The sequence below is a fragment of the Triturus cristatus genome, chromosome 6 (assembly GCF_964204655.1).
Source record: "Triturus cristatus chromosome 6, aTriCri1.1, whole genome shotgun sequence".
NCBI lineage: Eukaryota > Metazoa > Chordata > Amphibia > Caudata > Salamandridae > Triturus > Triturus cristatus.
Window position 1 is genome coordinate 1469353977 of NC_140589.1, and position 24013 is coordinate 1469377989.

A 24013-nucleotide genomic window follows, 5' to 3' on the forward strand; every position below is an offset into this window, starting at 1 on the left:
ATTAAATTGTACAGAGAGGTATTATGTTCCATGAAATGTCACAGATTACATTTTTAAGAAAGGATTTTGGAATGTATACTGCCTCTGATAAACCCTATGAGGAGATTTGCATTGAAATAATTCTAGCTAGAAGCTCTTTTTAGCAGTCTGACAGGTTCTTGTAATTAAAACAAAAACAATAAATAATACATAGATCCATATATATATATATATCTATGTAGCTAAATAGAGGGCCTTTGGGTAGGCTCTGTTCTGCCATTGGTCTGTGCCATTTACGATCTGCTTCCACTCATGACTGCGTACTGCATGGGGTAATGGTTTAGTCAACGTCAGTCATTGGCTCTCTTGCCCTCTGAATAACATTTTCTGATTATGCATACATCCACCTCAAAATGTGTGTGCTCAGTGTCGGAGTGGTTGACGAGTCCTTTAGTTTTCTCCTTTTATAGTTTCCATTTCATTCTTTGGTTCTCCTCTTTTTATTTTAATCTTTCTTAAAAAGCATACTACAGCACTCCAGGCTGTGCTATTGGGTCGCTTGCTTCCCATTTATTTTATCTGCTGTGTGCTACATCCCACGTGGCTACTTCCTCTAAACCACAAGACCATCATGGAACGCTGTTGTCCATTGTGTATCATTGTTTTCAAGATTGCCAATATGATGGTTTCGAATGTGGTGGCCATGCTGAAACATTACAACAGTAATAGATGATTTACAATACCTCTGCAAGGTGGACACCTGCTTCTGTGGTTAGTTTCTTAATTGCAAGCAAATACCCATAGTGTTTAGACAGCAGCATGCTTTCTTTTATTCTATTTGTATTATTTTATATTTTCTTGCATATGTTGTTGAGTTTGTGCTTGACTTATAGGGGTTGTGTCAGTGGGTGGATGCAAGAATGAGTCAGTGGAAGAATGAATGCATGCATGAATGCAAGGATCAGTGACAGGCTGGATAGATGATGACTTATTGAGTGCTTAAACCCATCAATCACACAAGAGACACTTTCATTCATAAACCAGATCTATGGGTATTGATAATGCGTGTTAAAGATACGTTTTAGAGAAATTCTTTTGAAAAAAGAAAGCAATGCGTAGAAAAAAATTGTAAATATATTAATCGAACCAGGAACGTCATGACTGAAAACAGACTACCTGTGCATGAGCTCTCGTGGTTAAATTGTGGCTAGTTTTGAACATAAGGTTAAAGAGGATTAGATCCATCCTTTTCTTACTATTGAGCAATCTTGTATGTTTATTTGAGAGATGAATAAAAAGATTGCTACAGGGAAAGCTAGTTGTGGCGCAATGTGATGTGGCGTACTTCAGGCCGAAGCGACAACCTAGTAGCAGTGCTTTAAATGGGCCGGTACTGTCCGGTCCTGAGTACTGGCACTTTTTAGGTCTCGCTCTCGAGACCTATTGTCGCCGAGATGCCTCTCAAGGGAGACAGACCGGGGCACGCGCATGGATTGGGGTCGGGGTCTGTGGACGCGCTTGCGCAGACGCACACACACACACAGACACACGCGCGCGCACACACCCCGCCGCTGCTGACCCCCCCTCACCGCATCCACGGCTGTCTAACGCGCGCGCGCACACACACACCTCGCCACCGCCGCCGCCCCCCCTGTACAAGCAGCATTGGCAAAGCCAATAGGTCTCGTTTTAACAGCAGCGATGGTAGCACACAGACAGATGCCATGCCGAACTACAGAATAATAATTAAGATATTCTCGTCATAAAAACAGCTGTGATGTTAACGTGCCCAATCAATTCAGCTCTTCTTTAATGTACACACTATGTAGCACTCTGACACCCTCATAATACGGCTGGCTACATACTCGCAAAGGACGGAGTAACTAACGCAGCCCACTTCTGTCTGCCCCCTGAAGCAGGCAGCGGCACCCTCACTCACCCTCACTCCCGTACTGCTTGCCATTGTTCGCTCCCATCCTGAAGATTTCATACCCTCACCGACATCCCAAAGCGGAGCAATCCCTCAAGAGACGCAAAAACAGCTCCCCACAACTTTCCACCGGCACTCCATGCTTCTTTCCTTGGGTTTGTTTATGTCCTACCTGGCGGGTTCCCGGAAAGCGCGTGACTCCCCCTGGTCACGTGTGACTTTACAGTCCAATTGCAAGACCCCGGCAGCAGGCGTGGGCCGATCACTAGCCGCCTGCTACATGGGCAGCCAATCACAGACAGACTGGGTGAGTGTTGCGCGCACGCTGTGGCGAGTCTTTCGCTCATGGCATCTCTTGCACGCGCTGTTTTCTACAGGGCCGCGGAGTAGGGGTCCGGCTGCATGTCCTGTAACTGGCGCTTCAGCTTCATCCGGAGAACGAGAGGACCTTCCCCCGCACGTCCAGCTAGATTCCTCACCGAGGCAGGTTATTTGTGTCTTTCTGCCCTCTGTTCCACTCGTTTTTCCCTCTTTTTGTGTGCCTTTCTGTCCTCTGTTCCACTCGTTTCCCTCTTGTTTTGTGCCTTTCTGCCCTCTGCTCCTCTCGTTTTTTCTGCCCTCTGTTCCACTCATTTTTTGTGCCCTTCTGCCCTCTGTGCCACTCGTTTTTCCCTCGTGTTTTGTGCCTTTCTGCCTACTGTTCCTCTCGTTTTTTTTGTGCCCCTCGTTTTTTTCCCTTTTGTGCCCCTTTTGCCCTCTGTCCCACTGGTTTCCCCGCCGTTGTGGACCCCTTCCAACACTACATATTCACCAAAGGATTGTGTATGTGTGTGGGTCGGTGTGTGGCTCTTTTGTGCCCTTCTGCCCTCTGTGCCACTCGTTTTTGTGCCTTTCTGCCCTCCGTGCCACTCGTTTTTCTCTCTTTTTTTGTTCCTTTCTGCCCTCTGCTCCTCTCGTTTTTGTGCCCTTCTGCCCTCTGTGCCACTCGTTTTTGTGCCTTTCTGCCCTCTGTGCCACTCGTTTTCCCTCTTTTTTTGTGCCTTTCTGTCCTCTGTTCCACTCGTTTTCCCTCTTTTTTTGTTCCTTTCTGCCCTTCTCGTTTTTGTGCCCTTCTGCCCTCTGTTCCACTAGTTTTTTGTGCCTTTCTGCCCTCTGCTCCTCTCGTCTTTTGTGCCCTTCTGCCTTCTGTGCCACTCGTTTTTGTGCCTTTCTGCCCTCTGTGCCACTCGTTTCCCTCTTTTTTTTGTGTCTTTTTGCCCTCTGCTCCTCTCGTTGTTTGTGCCCTCTGTTCCACTCGTTTTTTTGTGCCTTTCTGCCCTCTGTTCCTCTCGTTTTTCTGTGCCCTTCTGCGCCTCTCGTTTTTTCCCCTTTTGTGCCCCTTTTGCCCTCTGTCCCACTCGTTTCCCCACCGCTGTGCCCCCTGTGGAGCCCTTCCAACACTACATATTCACCAAAGGATTGTGTGTGTGGGGCTCGGTGTGTGTGTGTGTGTGTGTGTGTGTGTGTGTGTGTGTGTGTGTGTGTGTGTGTGTGTGTGTGTGTGTGTGTGTGTGTGTGTGTGTGTGTGTGTGTGTGTGTGTGTGTGTGTGTGTGTGTGTGTGTGTGTGTGTGTGTGTGTGTGTGTGTGTGTGTGTGTGTGTGTGTGTGTGTGTGTGTGTGTGTGTGTGTGTATGCAATAGGTCTCGCCTTTGCGAGAGCTAAAGCTATTGGCATTGTCAATGACTATGCCATTTATTTATCTGTTTTCAAAACCAACCCATAAATAAAAAAGTTTGTCATTTACAATACCAATAGCTCCAACTTATGCAAAAGGCGAGACCATTGCATTGTAAATGCTTGTTTATTTTGCGAGGGTTAGTACTGGCCCTTCTCAAGAGAAATGTAATATTTTAATTGGAGAGTACCGGAACTTCTCAGAAACAAGAGGGTACTCTGGTACAGTGTACCTGCACTTTTATTTTTCCATTTCAAGCACTGCCTAGTAGCACAAGCTGCCAGGCCTTCACAAACGTACAAAATAAAAATAAAAATACATTCTTGGAAAGGAAAAAGATTGTTTTTTAAACAAACATTCTCTTACTAGCCGAATCACTGAAAGGGACTATTTTGCGGATGTGCACACGTGATCACAATACCCTCTCTCACATAGAGGGGAGCCAGTGACTGAAGTGGTTGGCAATTCAAAGACCCCGACAAAAGGCACCTATGTGCAAGTTTATCATAGATTTTTTTCCTAAAGACTATAGTCTGTCTAATCTCAAATGCCAGGCCTTAAAAAAGAGGTTGCATTTTATCTGTAGCAGTCGACTGCTAACAGACTTTGCAATAAACGTTACGTATTTTGGGGATTCCTCGTAACCCGAAACGTGAGAATGACGTTCATCGCCTGAGGTACCTTGTGACGCATTTTAAATTTTTTGCAGGTATGAGAGATTTGAGAAGGCCTTTCTGCTTGCTGTTGACATCGGTGCCTGTGACCTGTTTATGGTAAGTCACTTCCTGTTGAAGATGTTGTCATTGTGCTCTCGAGCTCAGCTTGAGCTAGTTGTCGGCTTTTGTGCGCATTTAAAAAAGGGATCAGTGTCACTTGCAGCACTAGACGCATGTTAGGGACGAATTATTCTCCTTTGCTTGAATTTTGCCATCGCATGAAGTGGTCAATAGGGATCGCGCGTCCCTTGACTCGTTGACATTTTCCGTGCCGTGCTCCAAAGAAAGCCGTATATTTTCATGGCATTTATTTCGACGCTCTTGAACTTTTCATCTCCTGTGTTTTGATGGGGGCACATGGCATCTTTCTCTCTAATAAGCTTAAATGTCTCTAATCCATTCCTTTAAGGAGTACAGCTGCAGAAGGCAGAATACAGGGCAGGCCGCGTCCTGCGCACCCTGAATGCCCTTAGTGGTCTTTTGGGTTTCTGTGAAGAGTGACAAATTATGAACGCTTCCACAGGTACTTTTAAATCAACAAAGCTGCAACGCGGGCCCGAGGGGGTTTTACATTTCATTCCCTAGCCGCACCTCCCATTTAATTAGCTACTGAAGGTAAATTAACTAGCTGTTAAAAGGTCCTGTGTGCAGGCCCGGCGTGACGCTCTATTTTCTGAGACCGCGCTGCCACCATGCAATGAGGTCAGACAGATGGACAAAGCCAATAGGACTTTTCTGGTCCCTCAGCAGGAGCGCAGCCCCTTCAGCTGATTTCACAGTTTTCAGAGAAACAATAGGAAAAAAAGAGCTGTTGACAAGAAACTCGCAAGGTCTCAGTTGCCCGACTTTTGCACAGTGGAGACATCCGTTTGAATTACGCCCTGACACTAGACATTAATATAAATTATCCTATTAAGCTGCCTGCCCAGCTACTTTGTTCCTAATATTAAAATTGTAAGTTAAATTACAGGAGCAAATCCCTCCTTTATTTCACTTCTGAAAATCTCTTGCTAAATGTTCAAAAGGCCCCCTAAACCCTTTGTGTTTTTCCAAACTCTAATCATTTGGAGTGGTTGGTCTAATTGCCAGCAGCACATGTATACCATGAGGCAAATATTACAGAGTGTCCCTTGAAAGAACATGATAAAAGCCTAATCCCCTTCATGCTGGTGCTGGTGCTGATGTAGATTCCTGACAGCTTGAGCAGCCCTCCCCAGAGTCGGAAATCGCGAGGATCACGACAGGAGCGAAACCATTGTACGTTCTCGAAAGTGAACAATATGGTGTCGTTGTAGCTGGAACCCAGGAAAAAAACATTAACCATTGCTCAATGAGCAGTGTTTATATTAGCGCTCTGAGGCCAGGTGTGCAATATTTCAACTATGATTTTCATCTCCTCATTGATGAGAGGTCACTTTAAAAAAGAAACTGAGGTGGGGACAGACCAAGAGGCGACCTCCATTCCAATTGAAGATTAAACTTCAGTGTTGGAACCGTAGACTTTGACAGAGAAGGAGACTGGTGTGGTTCCCCCAAGGGTACTCACAAATATTTACTAAAGGGCCACAAGTAAAGTACCTGAAAGAGACCATTAGTTATAGACTCCTTTCCTTACTTAGAATTACCCCAAGGGGTCAGACTGTATCCAGAGAATTTTTCTCTTAGCAGTACCCCTGCACGTCGGTAGGAGGCGTGGTCGCCGGGATGATGTCTACTCAGACGGTGCCCCTGCGCGCTGATGTCAGTTCTTTCTTTTCCTGCGCCAGCCTAGTGCAGATCCAGAGAGAGCTCCCCATGGTCACTTTTTGACTAACTTTTTCTCGACTTTTTGTCAACTTCTTTTTGAGTCTATCGACTCCTGGTGAACGATGGATGTCCTGTCTTCGGACTGGGTTTAAACCATGCAAGGCCTTATGTCGGTTACGGACCCCCACCTCGTGTGTCTTTGGTGCCTAGAGCGCGACCACGAACCGAAGTTGTGCTCCGACTGCTGGGCCATGAATCCAAAGTCTTTGTTTGAGCGGTCCCGAAAGCTCTTGGAGGCCCGGCAGTCGGCTCCGCGTTTCCCGAGGTCCTGGTCCAGAGGAAGGTCTCTGGACCGGTCGTGGAGCCACCATCACTATTCGTCATCCAAGTTTTCGAGATCCTCTGGTATTCCGAAGCACAAGAAGAAAGCGAAGAAGAAGCGTCGCTCTTCACCTTCTCTCCGTCGGTCGGCTGACGTGACGCGGGACCCGGAGTGTCGTCGATCTCCAGCTCTGTCTTCGGAGCCTGCTCCGAGTTTTCCCCCCTTTCCCGGTGCCGAAGCATCCCCTGCCCAGCTTCAAGCTTTCTACAAAGCGCTTCATGGCATTTTTGGGCAGCCCGACTTCGCCAGTGTGCCTTCAGTCCCCGTGGACTCGTCTGGGGGTCCTGGGCCTTCGATGCTGGCGGCTCCGGCCCCTGTGCCAGAGGGCCCCCGAGGATCCAGTCCTGGATCCGGATCTACGCCGGTCGACCTCACGGTACCTTCCCCGGTGACGATGCCACAGGCGCCGGTCGTGGCCCCGACCGGCGCAGACCCCTGTCTCACGACGACTTAGACACGGCGCCTGACCAACGTCGCTCGATGTCGGTACCAGCACCGGAAGGTGAGTTTGTGCCTCTGTTCATTCCTGGTGTTCCTTTCAGGCCTGAATGGCAACCAAAGGAGGGTGAGGAGGACTGGAAGGGGTCTGTGGACCCTTTGGTTGATCCCTCAAGGTCATGGTGGTTCGACGTGACACGCTACGGCGATCCAGATCCTGGTCCCAGGAGCAATCGCGGAGTTCGGGAGCCTTGTCACACTTGAAGTTGTCGGGTCATTTGTGTAAGTACTACCACAAGAAGAAGTCGGAGAGATATTCGACTTCTCCCCATCCGTCAGTCGACGAGTATAGGGAGCGTCGACAATCGAGGCCTGACTCCGCGGTAGAGCCAGCGCTTGGGCGGTCCCCAAGTTTCCAATGAAAAGAATTTTAATGAGGCTATTCATCTCATATTAGGGCGGCCCATTCGCTCTATGCATACCTTTGAATTCCGCTGGTTTGGGAAAGGCACCTAGTGGATTCATGCAGGCGGCTCCAGCCAGTCTGGCCCCTGGGACCCCCAGGTGGATCCGAACCAGCGTCTGTCATGCCACCTCGACCTTCCCTGATGCCGATCCTGAGGCAGATGCTCCCGCAGTGCTGTCCCCATTCTGATCCCTGACTACAACACGGAGCTGGAGGGGCATCGTCGAACGCCGACTCCAGTGGTGACTGGAGCTATACCCTCCAGGCCGAGCCTGAGCCCTGTTCTTATGGGCTAGGACTCGGGGAGGATTGGGAAGGATTGCTGGGCCCTGAAGAATACAAGCCTTATGACACAAACAAGGACTGGTATGAGGATTTGGCGGATGCCAGCAGACTGGATAACTGCCATGTTTTCTCCCCTTACCGTGGCTACGGAGGAGGGATCTTCATTTTCAATGGTAATGAGGAGGGCGGCAGAGGTCCTGGACCTTAGCTTGCCCTCTATGCCATTAAAAGCCAACGTCTTGACAGCGGTGCTTCAACAGCGAGTGTCCCCCTCTGAACCGCTTCTCCAGATTAATGAAGCTCTTACTGATGCCCTGCTTGGGACTTGGTCCAAGTCCAACACAGGGGCTCCTATGAACAGGACAACTGCCTGTCTCCACCGCCCTGCCCCAGGGTATATCAACTCCCTCATGGAACAGCCTGTCATGGAGAGCCAGGTGGTCCAAGACTCCACTTCCCACATAAATCCTGGCGCATTCCCAACCACACCACTGTATCGGGAATCCAAAGAGGCTGGACAATTTAGACAAGAACATGTTTTCTTCCACCAGACTGGCACTGCAGCCGTGAATACCGCATGCCTTTTGGGCCGCTACTCCCATGCTCTGTGGATACAGTTGCGCAATTGCTGCAAATCATCCCAGAGGAAGTTCAAGGCAGTACTCTCCCACGCGGTTGGTGACAGGAAAAATCCGGCTAAGCTCACGATTTGATGTGTATTGGACACCACTGACTCACTGGGCAGAGCAGTTTTGTTGACAGTGGCCTTAGAACGCCACACCTGTTTGAGGACTACTGGTTTTTCTGGGACTGTCCAAGAATCGCTTATTAACATGCCTTTTGCTTGAGTGTTTTAAGGACAGCAGGGCTAAGGCCAGGTCCTTGGGCCTTTCCATGGCCCCACGCCACCCCCAATCCGCCACGGAAGGAGCTTAAAGCTCTATACTCACAGAGCCACCGTGGTGCGCAAGCTTTACAGCCTCTGCGTTGGCTGAGGACGCGGTACCCCAGACCACTTATGTTGAGCAGCCAGAAGTCAGGCCAGTCACCCCCCTGGCAGGCGTAGCCTCCAAACCCTTATAGTCTACCCCTTACCATCATGGGCATCAGAATCCGCCATCACCTGCCCTGCTGGCACTCTATAACATCAGACCAATGGGTTATGCAGATTGGCCAAAGGGACTACTCCCTCCCCTTCGAGACTACCGCCCCACCTGCTTGCGAAAGGGTTCTTTCTTTACTTCACCAGATAGTGATCGCTCTCATGGCCAAGGGATCCATAGAGAGGGTGCCAATGCCATTAGTAGGTTGTGCTTGCTATTCCCGCTACTTTCTGATGCCCAAGAAGGATAGAGGCCTTTGTCCTATCCTAGACTTGTGGTACAAAAGGGGGTGGTGATGGACGGAGCATCAAAACCAATCAAACACTCACACCCAGTCAACAGATCTGGGTTTGATCCATCACCGTTCTTTAGCCCACTCTGCCACCCCAGTTCAGACATGGCCATATGCAAATCAGTCTGACCCTGTGCCTCATGGGAACAGTCCAGCCCGAACTGCCAAGCCATGCCTTCCCTGGACCGGAAACAAGCTTCCTAGGACCGGTTTCTGGCATTTCAGCCGTCTTCAGCCAGGCTTGCTTGAATCCAGTGGCAAAGTGAGCAAGGGACTCACGTCTGAGCATACCCTGCCAGCTTATGGCGAACAAAGCGGTACAAAAGGGGGTGGTGATGGACGGAGCATCAGAACCAATCAAACACTCACACCCAGTCAACAGATCTGGGTTTGATCCATCACCGTTCTTTAGCCCACTCTGCCACCCCAGTTCAGACATGGCCATATGCAAATCAGTCTGACCCTGTGCCTCATGGGAACAGTCCAGCCCGAACTGCCAAGCCATGCCTTCCCTGGACCGGAAACAAGCTTCCTAGGACCGGTTTCTGGCATTTCAGCCGTCTTCAGCCAGGCTTGCTTGAATCCAGTGGCAAAGTGAGCAAGGGACTCACGTCTGAGCATACCCTGCCAGCTTATGGCGAACAAAGCGGTACAAAAGGGGGTGGTGATGGACGGAGCATCAGAACCAATCAAACACTCACACCCAGTCAACAGATCTGGGTTTGATCCATCACCGTTCTTTCCATGCCACTGGAAATCAAGCAAGCCTGGCTGAAGATGGCTGAAATGCCAGAAACCGGTCCTAGGATGCTTTTTTCCAGTCCAGGGAGGACCTGGCTTGGCAGTTCGGACTGGACTGTTCCCATGAGGCACAGGGTCAAGACTGATTTGCAAATGGCTGGGTTCAAACTGGAACGGCACGGTGAGCAAAAAAACGATGGATTTAGGCCCAGATCTCTGTACTGGGGTGAATGTATGACATTGTTCTGCATTCTGTCCATCAATTGTTGTTTTTGCATTTGTCACCCCGAGTGGGAAGGGTATGCCCAGACGTGGGTCCCTTGCTCTCCATGCCACTGGAAATCAAGCAAGCCTGGCTGAAGATGGCTGAAATGCCAGAAACCGGTCCTAGGATGCTTTTTTCCAGTCCAGGGAGGACCTGGCTTGGCAGTTCGGACTGGACTGTTCCCATGAGGCACAGGGTCAAGACTGATTTGCAAATGGCTGGGTTCAAACTGGAACGGCATGGTGAGCAAAAAAACGATGGATTTAGGCCCAGATCTCTGTACTGGGGTGAATGTATGACATTGTTCTGCATTCTGTCCATCAATTGTTGTTTTTGCATTTGTCACCCCGAGTGGGAAGGGTATGCCCAGACGTGGGTCCCTTGCTCTCCATGCCACTGGAAATCAAGCAAGCCTGGCTGAAGATGGCTGAAATGCCAGAAACCGGTCCTAGGATGCTTTTTTCCAGTCCAGGGAGGACCTGGCTTGGCAGTTCGGACTGGACTGTTCCCATGAGGCACAGGGTCAAGACTGATTTGCAAATGGCTGGGTTCAAACTGGAACGGCATGGTGAGCAAAAAAACGATGGATTTAGGCCCAGATCTCTGTACTGGGGTGAATGTATGACATTGTTCTGCATTCTGTCCATCAATTGTTGTTTTTGCATTTGTCACCCCGAGTGGGAAGGGTATGCCCAGACGTGGGTCCCTTGCTCTCCATGCCACTGGAAATCAAGCAAGCCTGGCTGAAGATGGCTGAAATGCCAGAAACCGGTCCTAGGATGCTTTTTTTCCAGTCCAGGGAGGACCTGGCTTGGCAGTTCGGACTGGACTGTTCCCATGAGGCACAGGGTCAAGACTGATTTGCAAATGGCTGGGTTCAAACTGGAACGGCATGGTGAGCAAAAAAACGATGGATTTAGGCCCAGATCTCTGTACTGGGGTGAATGTATGACATTGTTCTGCATTCTGTCCATCAATTGTTGTTTTTGCATTTGTCACCCCGAGTGGGAAGGGTATGCCCAGACGTGGGTCCCTTGCTCTCCATGCCACTGGAAATCAAGCAAGCCTGGCTGAAGATGGCTGAAATGCCAGAAACCGGTCCTAGGATGCTTTTTTCCAGTCCAGGGAGGACCTGGCTTGGCAGTTCGGACTGGACTGTTCCCATGGGGCACAGGGTCAAGACTGATTTGCAAATGGCTGGGTTCAAACTGGAACGGCATGGTGAGCAAAAAAACGATGGATTTAGGCCCAGATCTCTGTACTGGGGTGAATGTATGACATTGTTCTGCATTCTGTCCATCAATTGTTGTTTTTGCATTTGTCACCCCGAGTGGGAAGGGTTTGCCCAGACGTGGGTCCCTTGCTCTCCATGCCACTGGAAATCAAGCAAGCCTGGCTGAAGATGGCTGAAATGCCAGAAACCGGTCCTAGGATGCTTTTTTCCAGTCCAGGGAGGACCTGGCTTGGCAGTTCGGACTGGACTGTTCCCATGAGGCACAGGGTCAAGACTGATTTGCAAATGGCTGGGTTCAAACTGGAACGGCATGGTGAGCAAAAAAACGATGGATTTAGGCCCAGATCTCTGTACTGGGGTGAATGTATGACATTGTTCTGCATTCTGTCCATCAATTGTTGTTTTTGCATTTGTCACCCCGAGTGGGAAGGGTATGCCCAGACGTGGGTCCCTTGCTCTCCATGCCACTGGAAATCAAGCAAGCCTGGCTGAAGATGGCTGAAATGCCAGAAACCGGTCCTAGGATGCTTTTTTCCAGTCCAGGGAGGACCTGGCTTGGCAGTTCGGACTGGACTGTTCCCATGAGGCACAGGGTCAAGACTGATTTGCAAATGGCTGGGTTCAAACTGGAACGGCATGGTGAGCAAAAAAACGATGGATTTAGGCCCAGATCTCTGTACTGGGGTGAATGTATGACATTGTTCTGCATTCTGTCCATCAATTGTTGTTTTTGCAACTATCCTAGACTTGTGCCCTCTCAATTTCTTCATCAAGATGGAGAAGTTCAAAATGCTCATGCTCGCTCAAGTTTTGTCTGCGATGGACCTTGGAGACTGCATGGTAGCACTGGACTTGCAGGATGCGTTCGTCCACATTCCCGTCATGCCAGGTTCACGGTGTGCCAGGAGCATTTTCAGTTATATGTGCCCTTTTTTGGTGTTACCAGCACCGGCTGCTGTTCACCAAGGTAATGCCAGTGGTTGCCGCTCATCTGCAGAAATCAAGGGTGTCATTCTTCCCTTATCTCCAAGACTGGATGTTGAATGTGAGCTCGCCCCTGTCTGTCATCTCCCACCTCCAGACTATGGCGAACCTCTTCAATGTGCTGAAGTCACACCTGACTCCCTCTCGGATGCTCCCTTTCATTGGAGCTGTTCTGCGTATGGTGCAGTTTTGGGCATATCCTCGCGAACGGTGTGGCCAGGATATTCAGGCTATGATGCTGATGTTTCAGCCTCTATCCTGGAATTCAGTGAGACTGCCACTGCCACATGGCCTCCTGCATTCTGCTTGTGACACATGCCCATTGGCATACGCGGGCTCTGCAGTGGGACCTGAAGTTCCAGTGGGCGCAGCATCAGGAGAATCTCTCTGACAAGGTCCAGATCTTGGAGGCAAACTGTAAAAGATCTGCTGTGGTGGTTAATGAACTACGATTGGGTCTGCAACACCCAGATCTGACAGTAGTGACAGATGCGTCACTCCTGGGATGGGGAGACCATCTCGGAAAGGTGGAACTCAGAGGCTTCTGGTCTCCAAAGGAATCCAGACTCCACATCAACCTGTTGGAGCTCCGTGCAATCCAGCTGGCATTGAAAGCCTTTCTCTCCTCCATCAAAGGAAGGCTAGTGCAGGCATTCACGGACAACACTACCACCACGTAGTTCTGCAAAAAACAGGGTGAGTTGTGGTTGTGGACCCCACAGGTCCTGCGTCTCTGGACGTGGATGGAATATCAGGGCATATCCCTGGTGGTTCAACACGTGGCTGGCTCCCTGAACACCAGGGCGGATGAACTCAGCCGACGATGCCTTGTGGATCACAAATGGCATCTCATCCGGAGGTGGTACAAGGTCTCTTTCAGCAGTGGGGAGATCGTTGGTTAGTTCTGTTCACCACTGGTAAGAACGCGCAATGTCAGCAGTTCTGTGCGCTGAAGTTTCTAATGCGACTCTTTCCGAGACATTGTCTTGTCTTGAGTTGTGCTCAAGCCTCCTGTACGCCTTTCCGCCCATGCCACTCGTGCCCAGAGTGCTCAAGAAGATCAGGAACGACCGGGCCAAAATTTATCCTAGACTGGGCACAGAAAGTCTGGTATCCCGAACTGTTGAGCATTGCCAACTGTCCTCCGATCAGGCTAGCCCTTTGGCAGGATCTTCTGTTGCAGCAGCGGGGAAGTGTCCTCCACCGAACCGGTCAACACTCCACCTTCTTGCGTGGAGATTGACCAGTGACAGTTGACCGCTTTCAAACTTCCTCCTGAAGTCTGCAACGTTGTCCTGGCAGCCAGGCGTCCCAAGACGGTATACACCTGCCATTGGGGAAAATTTGTAGCATGGTGTACAGAACAACAAATCGATCCCCTTTCTGCTCCCCTTTCTCAGGGTCTTCTCTTCATTTAGACTCTTGCCCATCCGGACCTTGCTCTGGGCACTCTCAAAGGTTATCTTTCTGCTAATTCAGCTTTTCTGCGTTTGCCTGACTAGCCATCACTCTCTTCAAACCCACTATTGTAAATAGATTTTTGAAAGGTTTGCAACATTTGTTTCCACTTTCTCCTTTAATTGTGCCTCAGTGGGACCTCAATCTTGTCCTCACTTTCCTTATGTGTGCTCCTTTTGAGCTGTTGCGCAATTGCCCAATCAGGCTTCTTATAATCAAGACAGCCTTCCTGTGGCTATGTCATCTGCCTGGAGGGTCAGCAAGCTTCGGGCTTTGTTATCCAAGCCTTCATACTTTAACATCTACCCAGACAAACTGGTCCTTCGTACGGGAGTTTCCTATATACAGAAAGTGGTTGCTTCTTTTCACGTAGGCCAATCCATCACTCTACCTACTTTTTACACTCCGCCTCATCCTTCCAAGGAAGAGGAGTGACCTCACTGTCTGAACCCAAAAAGAGCGTTGTTGTTCTACCTTGACCGCACACAAGAGTTCCAGGTGGACAACCAACTCTTCTCGGGGTTTTTCGGAGCGAAGAGAGGATAGGCCGTACAAAAGGGGACCATCTCCCGATGGATAATGCTCTGTATTCCGATCAGCTATTCTTTGGCCAAAAAGCAACCCCCTGAGGGTTTGCATGCTCATTCCACCAGATCTAAAGCTGCGACCACTGAGTTAGCATGTGGAAGTTCGGTCCTTGAAATCTGCCAGGCAGCAACGTGGGCTTCCTTGCACACATACACAAAACACTACCACCTAGTCAGTCAGGTCCGTCGGGAAGGGCACTTTGCCTGTTTGGTCCTGCAGGCTTTCATCGTATGAAATTGGTCCGCGGGCCCATCCCCAGGGAGGTGTTGCTTTGGTATCTATTCAGAAGGTCAGTGGTCAGTGTTCTTCGTGGCTTTGCACTCCTGGTGTGGAAAGTCACAAAAAGAAACTGACAGCATGCTGGGGTGGCGCATATATAGGCACCGATTACGATGCCTCGCGGAGCCAAACGATGCCACCTACCGGCATACAGAGATACTATTCGAGAATATTTTTCTGATCCAGTCTGACTCCTGGAGAAAATTCAAAAGGTAAGGAATCTTCAGCCAGATGGAGTCTCTACCAGATAAGGCATTACTGAAGGTAGGTAACTTGTTTGTTTAGCAGCAGACACAGGAAGTTGTCCATCTCCTGCCTCCGCAAGAAATGTATTCAATCACATCTATTATCAAAAAGAATGTGTCCTTTGGCTTCCCTCTTACTCTGTTTACATTTGTCGAAAGATTTTTTAAAGCTTGGGTCATCAAAAAAATTGTTTGCAGGTAAAGATATATGAATTTCGCTTCAGGAAAAATGCGATTGATCGCAGCCACTAAGATGTGGTGTTTAGAAGATAAAACGCCTGCATTGGGAAAGAATGAAACTGGGCAAATTAAAATGTAAACAGCACTTTTCTCGTTGCGGACTGCGGCCTGTGAACTAGGCAATGAAAGACTCTTTCCTTTCAAATTCTTCTTTCTTATTTGTTAAAGATTCATTTTAGATTATTCTTTTATTTTGCTTTATTTCCAAAGGACATCCATTACCTTGCGCTAGATAAGGGTGAATTGGCGCTGGCTGAAGTGGCAAAGAAAAAGGCAACTGAAACAGACACTGAATCAATATCTGCTGGAGCTGGTAAGAATTAATACGGTTAAAAAGGCCCCTTCCATTTTGATCAATACTTGTTTTGTATCGGCGCCATGTCATAGAGAATAGAGGGTTATTGGTTAATTTGAATCACTCTCTTGCTTAAAAGGAGGCAGAGGAGAAAAGGGCCTAACATCACGCAGTCAGCTGCAGACACTGTCTCGTATGGCTGTTGGTGGTGTTGCATCCGTTTCTAAGCTGGAAAAATAAAATGACTTTACACATTGAACATATTTGTGTTTTTTAAGCACTTTTATTGATTTTACAGAACAAAACTAAACTTCATTATTCAGATAGTGGAATAAGCAGCACAGAGATCAATGTACAAGCAGCAGTGCACCATAGCAGTAGGTATTACAATAAAATCAGCATGGGGACTACGGATATTTGTAAGCAAATGCATCTTTTTTCCACATGTTTTTATTGTATAACATAAAATACAACATCTGCCAGCTGTCAATAACGCACTTTGTCAAATTATTGTCACAGTAGATCCCTTTCCTGACATAGGACAACAATACAGGAGAATGGCAGAGGGGGGTAGGGGGATACCCTAGTACGACCTATGCGACATGCAGATAGTTTGAGTCTGCAGCAGAGTAGGTTACATAGATTTCATCCCATAAGTGACAGTTGCCCATCCCATGTATGCGCACTTGAACAGGCGCAGGGTACATACACAAGCGAGAAGTTCACTCAGAAAACAGAGACTCACCCACTGAAAGGACTGTTAATCAGTCTAAAGGTAGTCCTGATGGGAGATGTAGGACAAAACAAAGACTAATATGTAGCACCAACGTAGCCAGAGAAGCGGATGGGGTTCTGTGTGTGTTTATACCAAAAATGATGTAAGCGCAGAGGGCTGCGTAATCCATACAACAACATGGTCTAGTCAGGGATACTGCCAGATGAGTAAAATGATGCCAAATGGTGGAATACCAGTTGCAGCAGTAATGAAAGTTGGTGACATGAGCAGAAGCGATTGAGTTTTTAACGGCATGGGCTGCTCCAACTGATTGCCTCTACACCTCTTCAGTGACGTAAGGAGTAGAAGAGCAATCAAGATTGACAACTTGAGCAGAAGTTAGGCAAATTTTAAAGGGTCATATTTCTCTTACACTTGAGCAGCAGTTCGTATCTAAAGCCCCTCTCATACTTCCGAAGGTGGCCAAGCTCCATTTTGGTGAGCCCTGTTCTGGGCATGGCTCAAACCCTAGCTGACTGGCAAATTGCGCATTCAAGGGTGAGACGTGAAGCCATTGGCTGGTTACTAACCTGACAGAACAGGATTGAAACGGTCCGCCATTTTTTACCCTCCTGTTCTCACTCCTCCAAGTGAACTCTATTCTTTCTTCAAGATCCCATATAGCCTTGCTCTTTCTAGTTTACCTGCTGCAGCATCTTTCTAGCCTTCTGAAATTTCTATTCCACTTTCATTGTTAGTATGGACTGAAGTTTCAGAGTAAAAAAAAAACTATGTGGTGAATCGAGACTTTACCTGCTTATGTTATTTGGCTAGGAATCCAGCATGGCATAGAATAGGAGGGGCTCATTTTTTCAATGTAGCCGTGCTCTTTTTCTGTTCTGGAATTTTGTAGAAAAAACACTTGTTATGTAACTCTCCACAAACTGACTTTTATTCCCATCTCTTCTACCTACCTCTCCGAGCCCTCGCTATCTTTCCGTAGCTTCTGCTTCACTACATGGTCATGAATACATAGTACGAAGTTTGCAGTGGTGCCACTCTAGTAACTTGGATATCACAGCCTCCATCTTCTAAAGTGACAAGGAGTCGGTGTCCATTTCTCTTCAGGATGATCTCCAGTACATGGAAGTTACAGGCCTTCTTCGGGGAGAATTAACAAGCTTGCACAACCAGGATACATGCTGCACATACGATGGGATCAAGTGATGTGCCATGATTTAAAGTTTCCTTCTCTGCGACTGAGTACTCCATCTCCTGTGCCTCTTTTTAAAATATATTTAGCATTTTCTGAGTCCTGGGGAGCGAGAAATGATAACAATACCAGAAGTACACTTCTAGTGTACGCTTTCATTAGTTTTTGGGTTCTCTGGATTTGGACTGAACGAATGCAGTGTTGCGCTTCTGGGTGAGATCTCTTGTACTTGCTGGCAAATCTCCCGTTGCCCCAAGTGAAGAGGTCGAAGGTCAATGAGTTCTGATGGGTGCTGACTAGTCAGCTAGAGGTTCAGTTACCTCTTACTTGCTGCATCAGTTTCTTTTGTTAGAGCACTAACACAGTGATAGTTTTGAGACGCCTACTAAATCACTTGAAATGTTATAGTGCAATATAGTGTGAATGATCAGTTATAAACTGCGATGGACTGTTTTTATTGATGCTGAACATACCTTTCTTGACCTCAGTGTAAAGGTAGTACTGATCAGAGATGTAGGACAAAACAAAGGCCACTGCGTAGCAACAACATAAACGGAGAAGCAGATGGATCAGGATTAAGATCAAGGTTTTTATTTTCAGCACTCTCAGTGGTTCTGAGGATATTGCATGTCAGGGAACTGTTTTTTTTTCCTACAGTGTCCCAGCCTGCAGACCCACATCTACACATCTCCACCGTAGGAGACATTTCATTGGCAAAGTTGATTCCAGTATGAAAGCATTTGCAACGCCGTCATTCACTCAATTTAGCGAAATTACTTGAAGGTAGAATGTGTGGTGTGGTAAAATAGATTGCCCTCTCCATCTGTGTGAAACATAAAAAAGTGGAAAACAAGTGATTGTTGCATGCCTGAATTAAAACCAGCCATTGTAATTACCCAGCACCGTATTGGGGTCCATTCTTTATTGTCCACTCTGCCACCTCAGAAAAGAACCAGCCATATGCATACAGAGCCAGACTAGGAATTCAAGTATCCTTGGCAAAATGTTTAAATCAGTTTGCTCTCTTTCTCTTCTTTCTCTCTCAAAACCGCCTCTAATGGCTACAGCCACCCGGGAGTTACCTAATGGAATAAATGCCCAGTCCGACCCTGTATGCAAATCAGCATTGGTCCTTTTCCAATAGGAATAGCCCAGTCTAAACTGCCAGGTCTGGTACCCTCCAAATGAGAACCCAAACAACCCCAGACTAGTTTGTCATGTGTAGGCCGCTTTAGGTATGTGCAGTTTAAGGCCTGTGGCACTGTGAGCATAAGACCATGTCTGGGCATATCCATGGTGTAAAAGTCATCTCGCTGTGAAAAAGAAACGCTGATGAACCACATTCCACACAATTGTTTCTGTGTTCAATGTGAAGAGGAAAGCCAGGTTAAACCCCAGTGACAGATTAATTCAAGCATGCCACTCACCACTTTTTTGTTTTCTATACATCTAGGTGTCTACTTTTACCTTAGCGAGAAATATGATTGCACGTAAGGTCAATGTTGTATTGTACTGTTTTGTTGGTATCTATCATTCACAATGTTTATTTATTTAAACAATATGGATGTTTTATGTAAGCCCTGGACCCACATAAATATTGATCTATGCAGATTCCTTTTTCACCTTTACATAATAGGAGTTCTTGGTGTTAAATCATTTGGGAGGCATAATAAAGCATACCTGGGCAAGGCATGGCTTTTACTTACTTTGATCTGCATGCCACATGTTTGAACGTCATCAATGTGAGCTTAGTGCGGAGTCAAGGACATTGGGTAATAGTAACACCAGTTCCTTACAACACCTAGAAAAGGTAGAAGTGGGCTATTAAAGAAGTTGTTATAAGCAACACTTCGATCCTTAGTCACACCAATAAACCGTATGACACAGACCTTAATAAGCAACAAACCAACCCTGTGCGGTTTGATGCAGCTGGGAGCGGAAGGGCATGTTCCCTGGTACACTAATGGCATGCCCCCGCATGCTCCCTTGCTTTCATTGGAGACATCAAGACTCACTGATCGAGGTGCTTTTCCTGTATTAGTGCTGTTAGGACTCTTCACTGCCAGCCAGCCTGCAACAAAAAAAAACAAGCATTTGCAAGGCAATAGGTCTCGCATTTTCAAGAGTTAGAGCTATTGACGTTGTAAATAACAAAGTGTTTTACCTATCCATAAAATGTCAGGTTTGGTTTTATCACATGTTTTAAAAACAACATGTGTAAACTTTAGCATATTTTGCGTAAAATAAAAAGTAAATGCAAACCCTAGAAGGTGTCAAAAGGTGTTTAACTATTAAGCAAATGTAAGATAAGGAAAGCAGACCAAAGTGAATATATTATAATATGTTATCAGATGATCCTGTGCCAGTTACCTTGCCATTGCCAACCGCTGTTCTTCCTGTACGATAGCGTTTGTGACCGGTGGTATGTGTGACAAGTTGTTTGTGGTGAGCCACACAGAAGAAAACAAAAGTGCGGCTACCATTTTAAATATGAAACGCGGTGTGTAGAAAAGGAAGGTGTGACCGCTACTACGAAAGTGAAGGTGCGGCATGGCGCGCTGTTAAAAAGTAATAAATAAATGTTTGCAAAGTTGATTTTGGTGACCCGCGCATAAGAAAAGAAAAGTTTAGCCGCCATCTTACATATTAAGCGCTGTGTGCAGAAAATGAAGGCCTAGGTGCTACTACAAAAGTGAAAGTGCAGCATGGCACATTTTCAAAAATATAAATAAAAAATAGTGTTCGTAAATTTGATGTAGGTGAGCTGCGCATAAGGAAACAAAAGCACGGCCGCCATGTTAAAGATGAAGCGCTGTGTGCAACACTTTTAAAAACAAAATATAAAATGTCTATTATCGGCACTGTTACTAAGCAGCGCACTAAGAGGGCAGGTTGCCGAAGCAGGAGAGCATAGGTCATCAAACTACTTCGGAGGAAAAGTATAAAGGATAGACACCACTTCCCACTACAGTATGAGTAGATATATATTACTTTTTTTGCATATTTATATAGCGCGAACTCGACCCGAAGGTATTGGAGCGCTTTACATGAGTAGCGGTTACGTTACACATTCAGGCACGGGGAGATTAAGTGATTTGCCCAGAATCACAGGAAGTGGACGCAACCCTGAGACTCGAACCCTGGTTTCCAGCACCAAAGTCGGCAGTCTAGCCGATGTACCACATCCTCTCCCCAATAGATACCCACTCGATTTACCCTACAGCAAATAAACTGAGTGCTCGGGATATGGCCCTGCCCCCCTATTCAGAAACTTGAAAAACAGCTCACACATCCCTCTTTAAAACGTAAAAGATATTTTACTGAGTCTAAATTATTAGACTCCAGTGGCCTTTCGTAAACAACAATGCTCAATTTGCCCATTACACACTTGCTCCATGCCGGCAGAAATATGGATCGATATTGCTGCACTGCGACATACCTTTGCACAAGTGTATATTGTCCACATCAATGAAATTGTTAGTGAATGCACAACGAGAACACATCACTGAAGCCACGCTTGAAATTCACCTTTCCAAAGCAAATGTAATAACATGTCAGAGCCTTCCCAATCTTACAGAAATATATTCACCAGGAAGACATAAGCACTGCATATGCGCCTTGCCTGAGCACGGAGAGCTACTTTAACAGAAAGGCGTGAGTGCGCCATATTAAAGTTAAAGCGCGTTGTGAAAGCAAAAGAAACAGTGCTATTTCTATTTTTGTATGCCAAGCCCCTTTGCTTGGGAGCTTGACAGGATCATAAAACAAGGCTGCAACAAATAGAAAGGGGCTTGGCATCCCAAAGCGGCCAGTTTGAGAGAGAGCAGAGACATTTACCGGACGCTGCCTTAAGTAAATAACGAGTTTACTTGCGCAGGCACAGTGAGCAGGAGACAGGGAGGGACAGGAGATGTAAATTGTAAATTGATACTTGTATAGCGCACTACTCACCCGCAAGGGTCTCAAGGCTCTTGTACGAATACCGCTGTGGAACCCACGCGTACACATGACCCGTACGCGTGCACATCGGCTGTCCGGGCGTGCGCGTGCACATCTCCTGTCCCCCTTCGGAAGCAAAACCCACAACAATAGATCTCGCCAAGGTATGCAGCGCATGCGCTGCGTCGCTAGGCGAGACCTAAGAAATAATGAAGAAGACACTGAATGACCAACAATCGAAAAAGATGCACTCCAGTAGGAGAAGAAAGAACTTTAGTACATCCATATCTTCATCTCACTCTGACGGATAAGAGAAAAAGATGAACCAGGACACCCAGTAAAAATACACTTCCAAGGAGCAGGTGGTAGCGGTTCTTGTATTTTAGAAGCAATTTAGGCTTTCTTGATCATGAACTGGTACTATGCCCCAGTGGGCGACTCCTCAAATATGTTCTTCACATCCACTAGGCAGTGTATGCAGTGTCAGAAATTTACCCCTCATTTCAATTGAACTTGATGGTGACCAATCTAATAAAAAATATATCAAAGAAGGCTTAAATTGCTTCTGCGTACCCAATTGATAAAAGGTCAATCCATTCCTAAGAACAACATAATCATTACTGAGTGTTTTTTTCAAAGCCGTCCTGATGCCTCCAGTAAGAGGAATATTGTGATGAACATTTGAATTTGGATATCTTGTCAGATGTTTCCTTTGGTAACTTTAGTGTGTGTGCTTTTGATTGTGGTGTCTCCATTGTAGCCCTTAATGGAGGACTAGATGGTGGAGGACTAAAAATTAATAGATCTTCTTGAACATACGAGGGACCTCTCTGGAGTCTCTTGCTGTCCTTAATCGTACTTAATCTTAGATTGCTTACCTCTATTGGGGGGGCATATGTTGGGCCTTTTATGTTCATACAGTGATCATCTTTTGGCAGATAACCCAGTCCCTTTAATTTGGACAGACTATTCTGCAGTACCCTGATAATTAAACCTTCCTTTTCCCAATGCCCCTCCAGGGCTCAAAGAAAACTATGTCTACAACCTGGCCAAGGTGACAAGTCATAATGTATGGTTGTGCTGAAAGTTGTTCTTCTGGATTGGACAGGTAATGTGGAGACTGACAATCCTCTATTTAATGTTTGGATTTGTAATTCCCTAGATATTATTTTCCCATATAGGTCCAGAAAATTAAGACGGAGTGGAGCATCACTTCCGCTGCCTTGCAGAGGAAAAACATTAATGCAAAGAAAATAGAGTCCCCCTATCAGGCATGTCTTAACCTCAGTTACAGGCACCCACTTAAGGCACTGACGCTCTCTCATGCTTTGTTTTATGCAAAGGAACCAGAATTCTCTGCCAATTCTTCAAGACAGATTTTTTCCATAGTGAATTATTTTCTCCAACATTTAAGCTGTAAATAAAACATCCAACCCTCTCTAGAGTTCTGTGATAACTTGGACTTCTTCACTAGGGGCAAAATCTCTATACAAACTTTAATGCTCAGTCAGAGGGCTGATGCTGCTTTACCTTTTTTGTCGACCTTCACTCCAATTTCTGAAGCTGATGTTGAAGCTGGTTTGGCAGCCTGTTCTTTGCACTCTCCCACAGACCCATGCCCCCATGAGTCGTACATTTAGGTTTAGAAAACATTCGCCCTCAACTCTGCAGACCTTTTCTAACACTTCCTGGAAACAAGCATAATGTCTTCTCTTTGAAATCCACTGTAGTGAACCCCTTGTTGAGGAAGCAGTCCGTTGATCCGTCCATACAGGCCAATGTGAGTTCTATTTGGAGACAGGTTCTCATGCTGGATAGAGTCTAATGTGCTTTATCTATTGGTTGTGGATAATGTTTGGGCAAAGTCCCTCAGGCAAATGTTTACCCCTTCACAGGATGTTCAACCTCTCAATGTTGCATCAAAATGTCATGCTTTAGTGCTTGAATCTGAGAGATGGGACATTGTGTGGTTGATGCCATTTCCTGTCAAAGGCCATCTGGCTGACTATTCACACTTCATTTGTTGCCAAGATTGCTACAAAGGAAAAGGAAAATGAGAATAGGTGCAACGGTAATTTCAGAACTCCCCCGTGGACAATTTTGATCTGTTTTTCCTTTATAGGTGAATTATGGGTCCAGACAGCGTCACTGAAACATCTGATGCTTGTTTTTCCTAGTAGGTCATATAGTCCACCTTCTGTGATTCCTGGAATTTGATGAGGTTGGAGACAGTCAATAGTACATTTATATATCAACCATGATGTTTTAAGGTGATGTCCTGACAGGAAGGCTCAATCTGAGACTGAGTCATCAAATTCTACTGGAATGTTTTGAGTAGGGCTTAGCAATACCATCTACAAGGTTCCAATGCTTTGTTAATAAAGACAGATGGGACCCAATGGAAAATTCAGCATGAGTTAAAAATATGGCCTCTGGACTGGACTTTAACATCTGTCTAGACTTTTGATTTCTCCTGATGATATTTTCCTTGTACAGAGTGTTTCGGGTTACATGTTCCATTGCATTTCATGAAAGTATTTTTCTGCAGCTATTGTTGCTACTAATTGTCTGGGAAAACTGGAGTTCCATTTGTATATTGGTTCTGTAACCAGGCTATCTCTGGACTAGCGCGTTCTCAAGCTTCTTTCCAAATGTGTCTTCTGTTCAAAATCTGGACCAAGAAATTATCATTCCTTCTTTTAGTAAAGACAAGGCATCTCTAGATTAAATTTTGCTACATTCTCTTGGAGTCTGCAGAGTGGTGGG

At 46.6% G+C, this 24013-nt stretch overlaps 1 protein-coding gene across 5 annotated transcripts in view; it reads left to right on the plus strand.

Moving 5' to 3' along the window:
- WDPCP (WD repeat containing planar cell polarity effector) overlaps positions 1-24013 on the plus strand; it is a 2309940-nt gene that overhangs the window by 1534215 nt on the left and 751712 nt on the right. For all 5 annotated transcript variants that reach the window (XM_085612555.1, XM_085612557.1, XM_085612554.1 and 2 more), the window contains 2 exons: positions 4333-4396; positions 15296-15398. In XM_085612555.1, coding sequence (XP_085468681.1) covers positions 4333-4396; positions 15296-15398 — 167 coding nt within the window. The remainder of the gene's footprint in view (positions 1-4332; positions 4397-15295; positions 15399-24013) is intronic.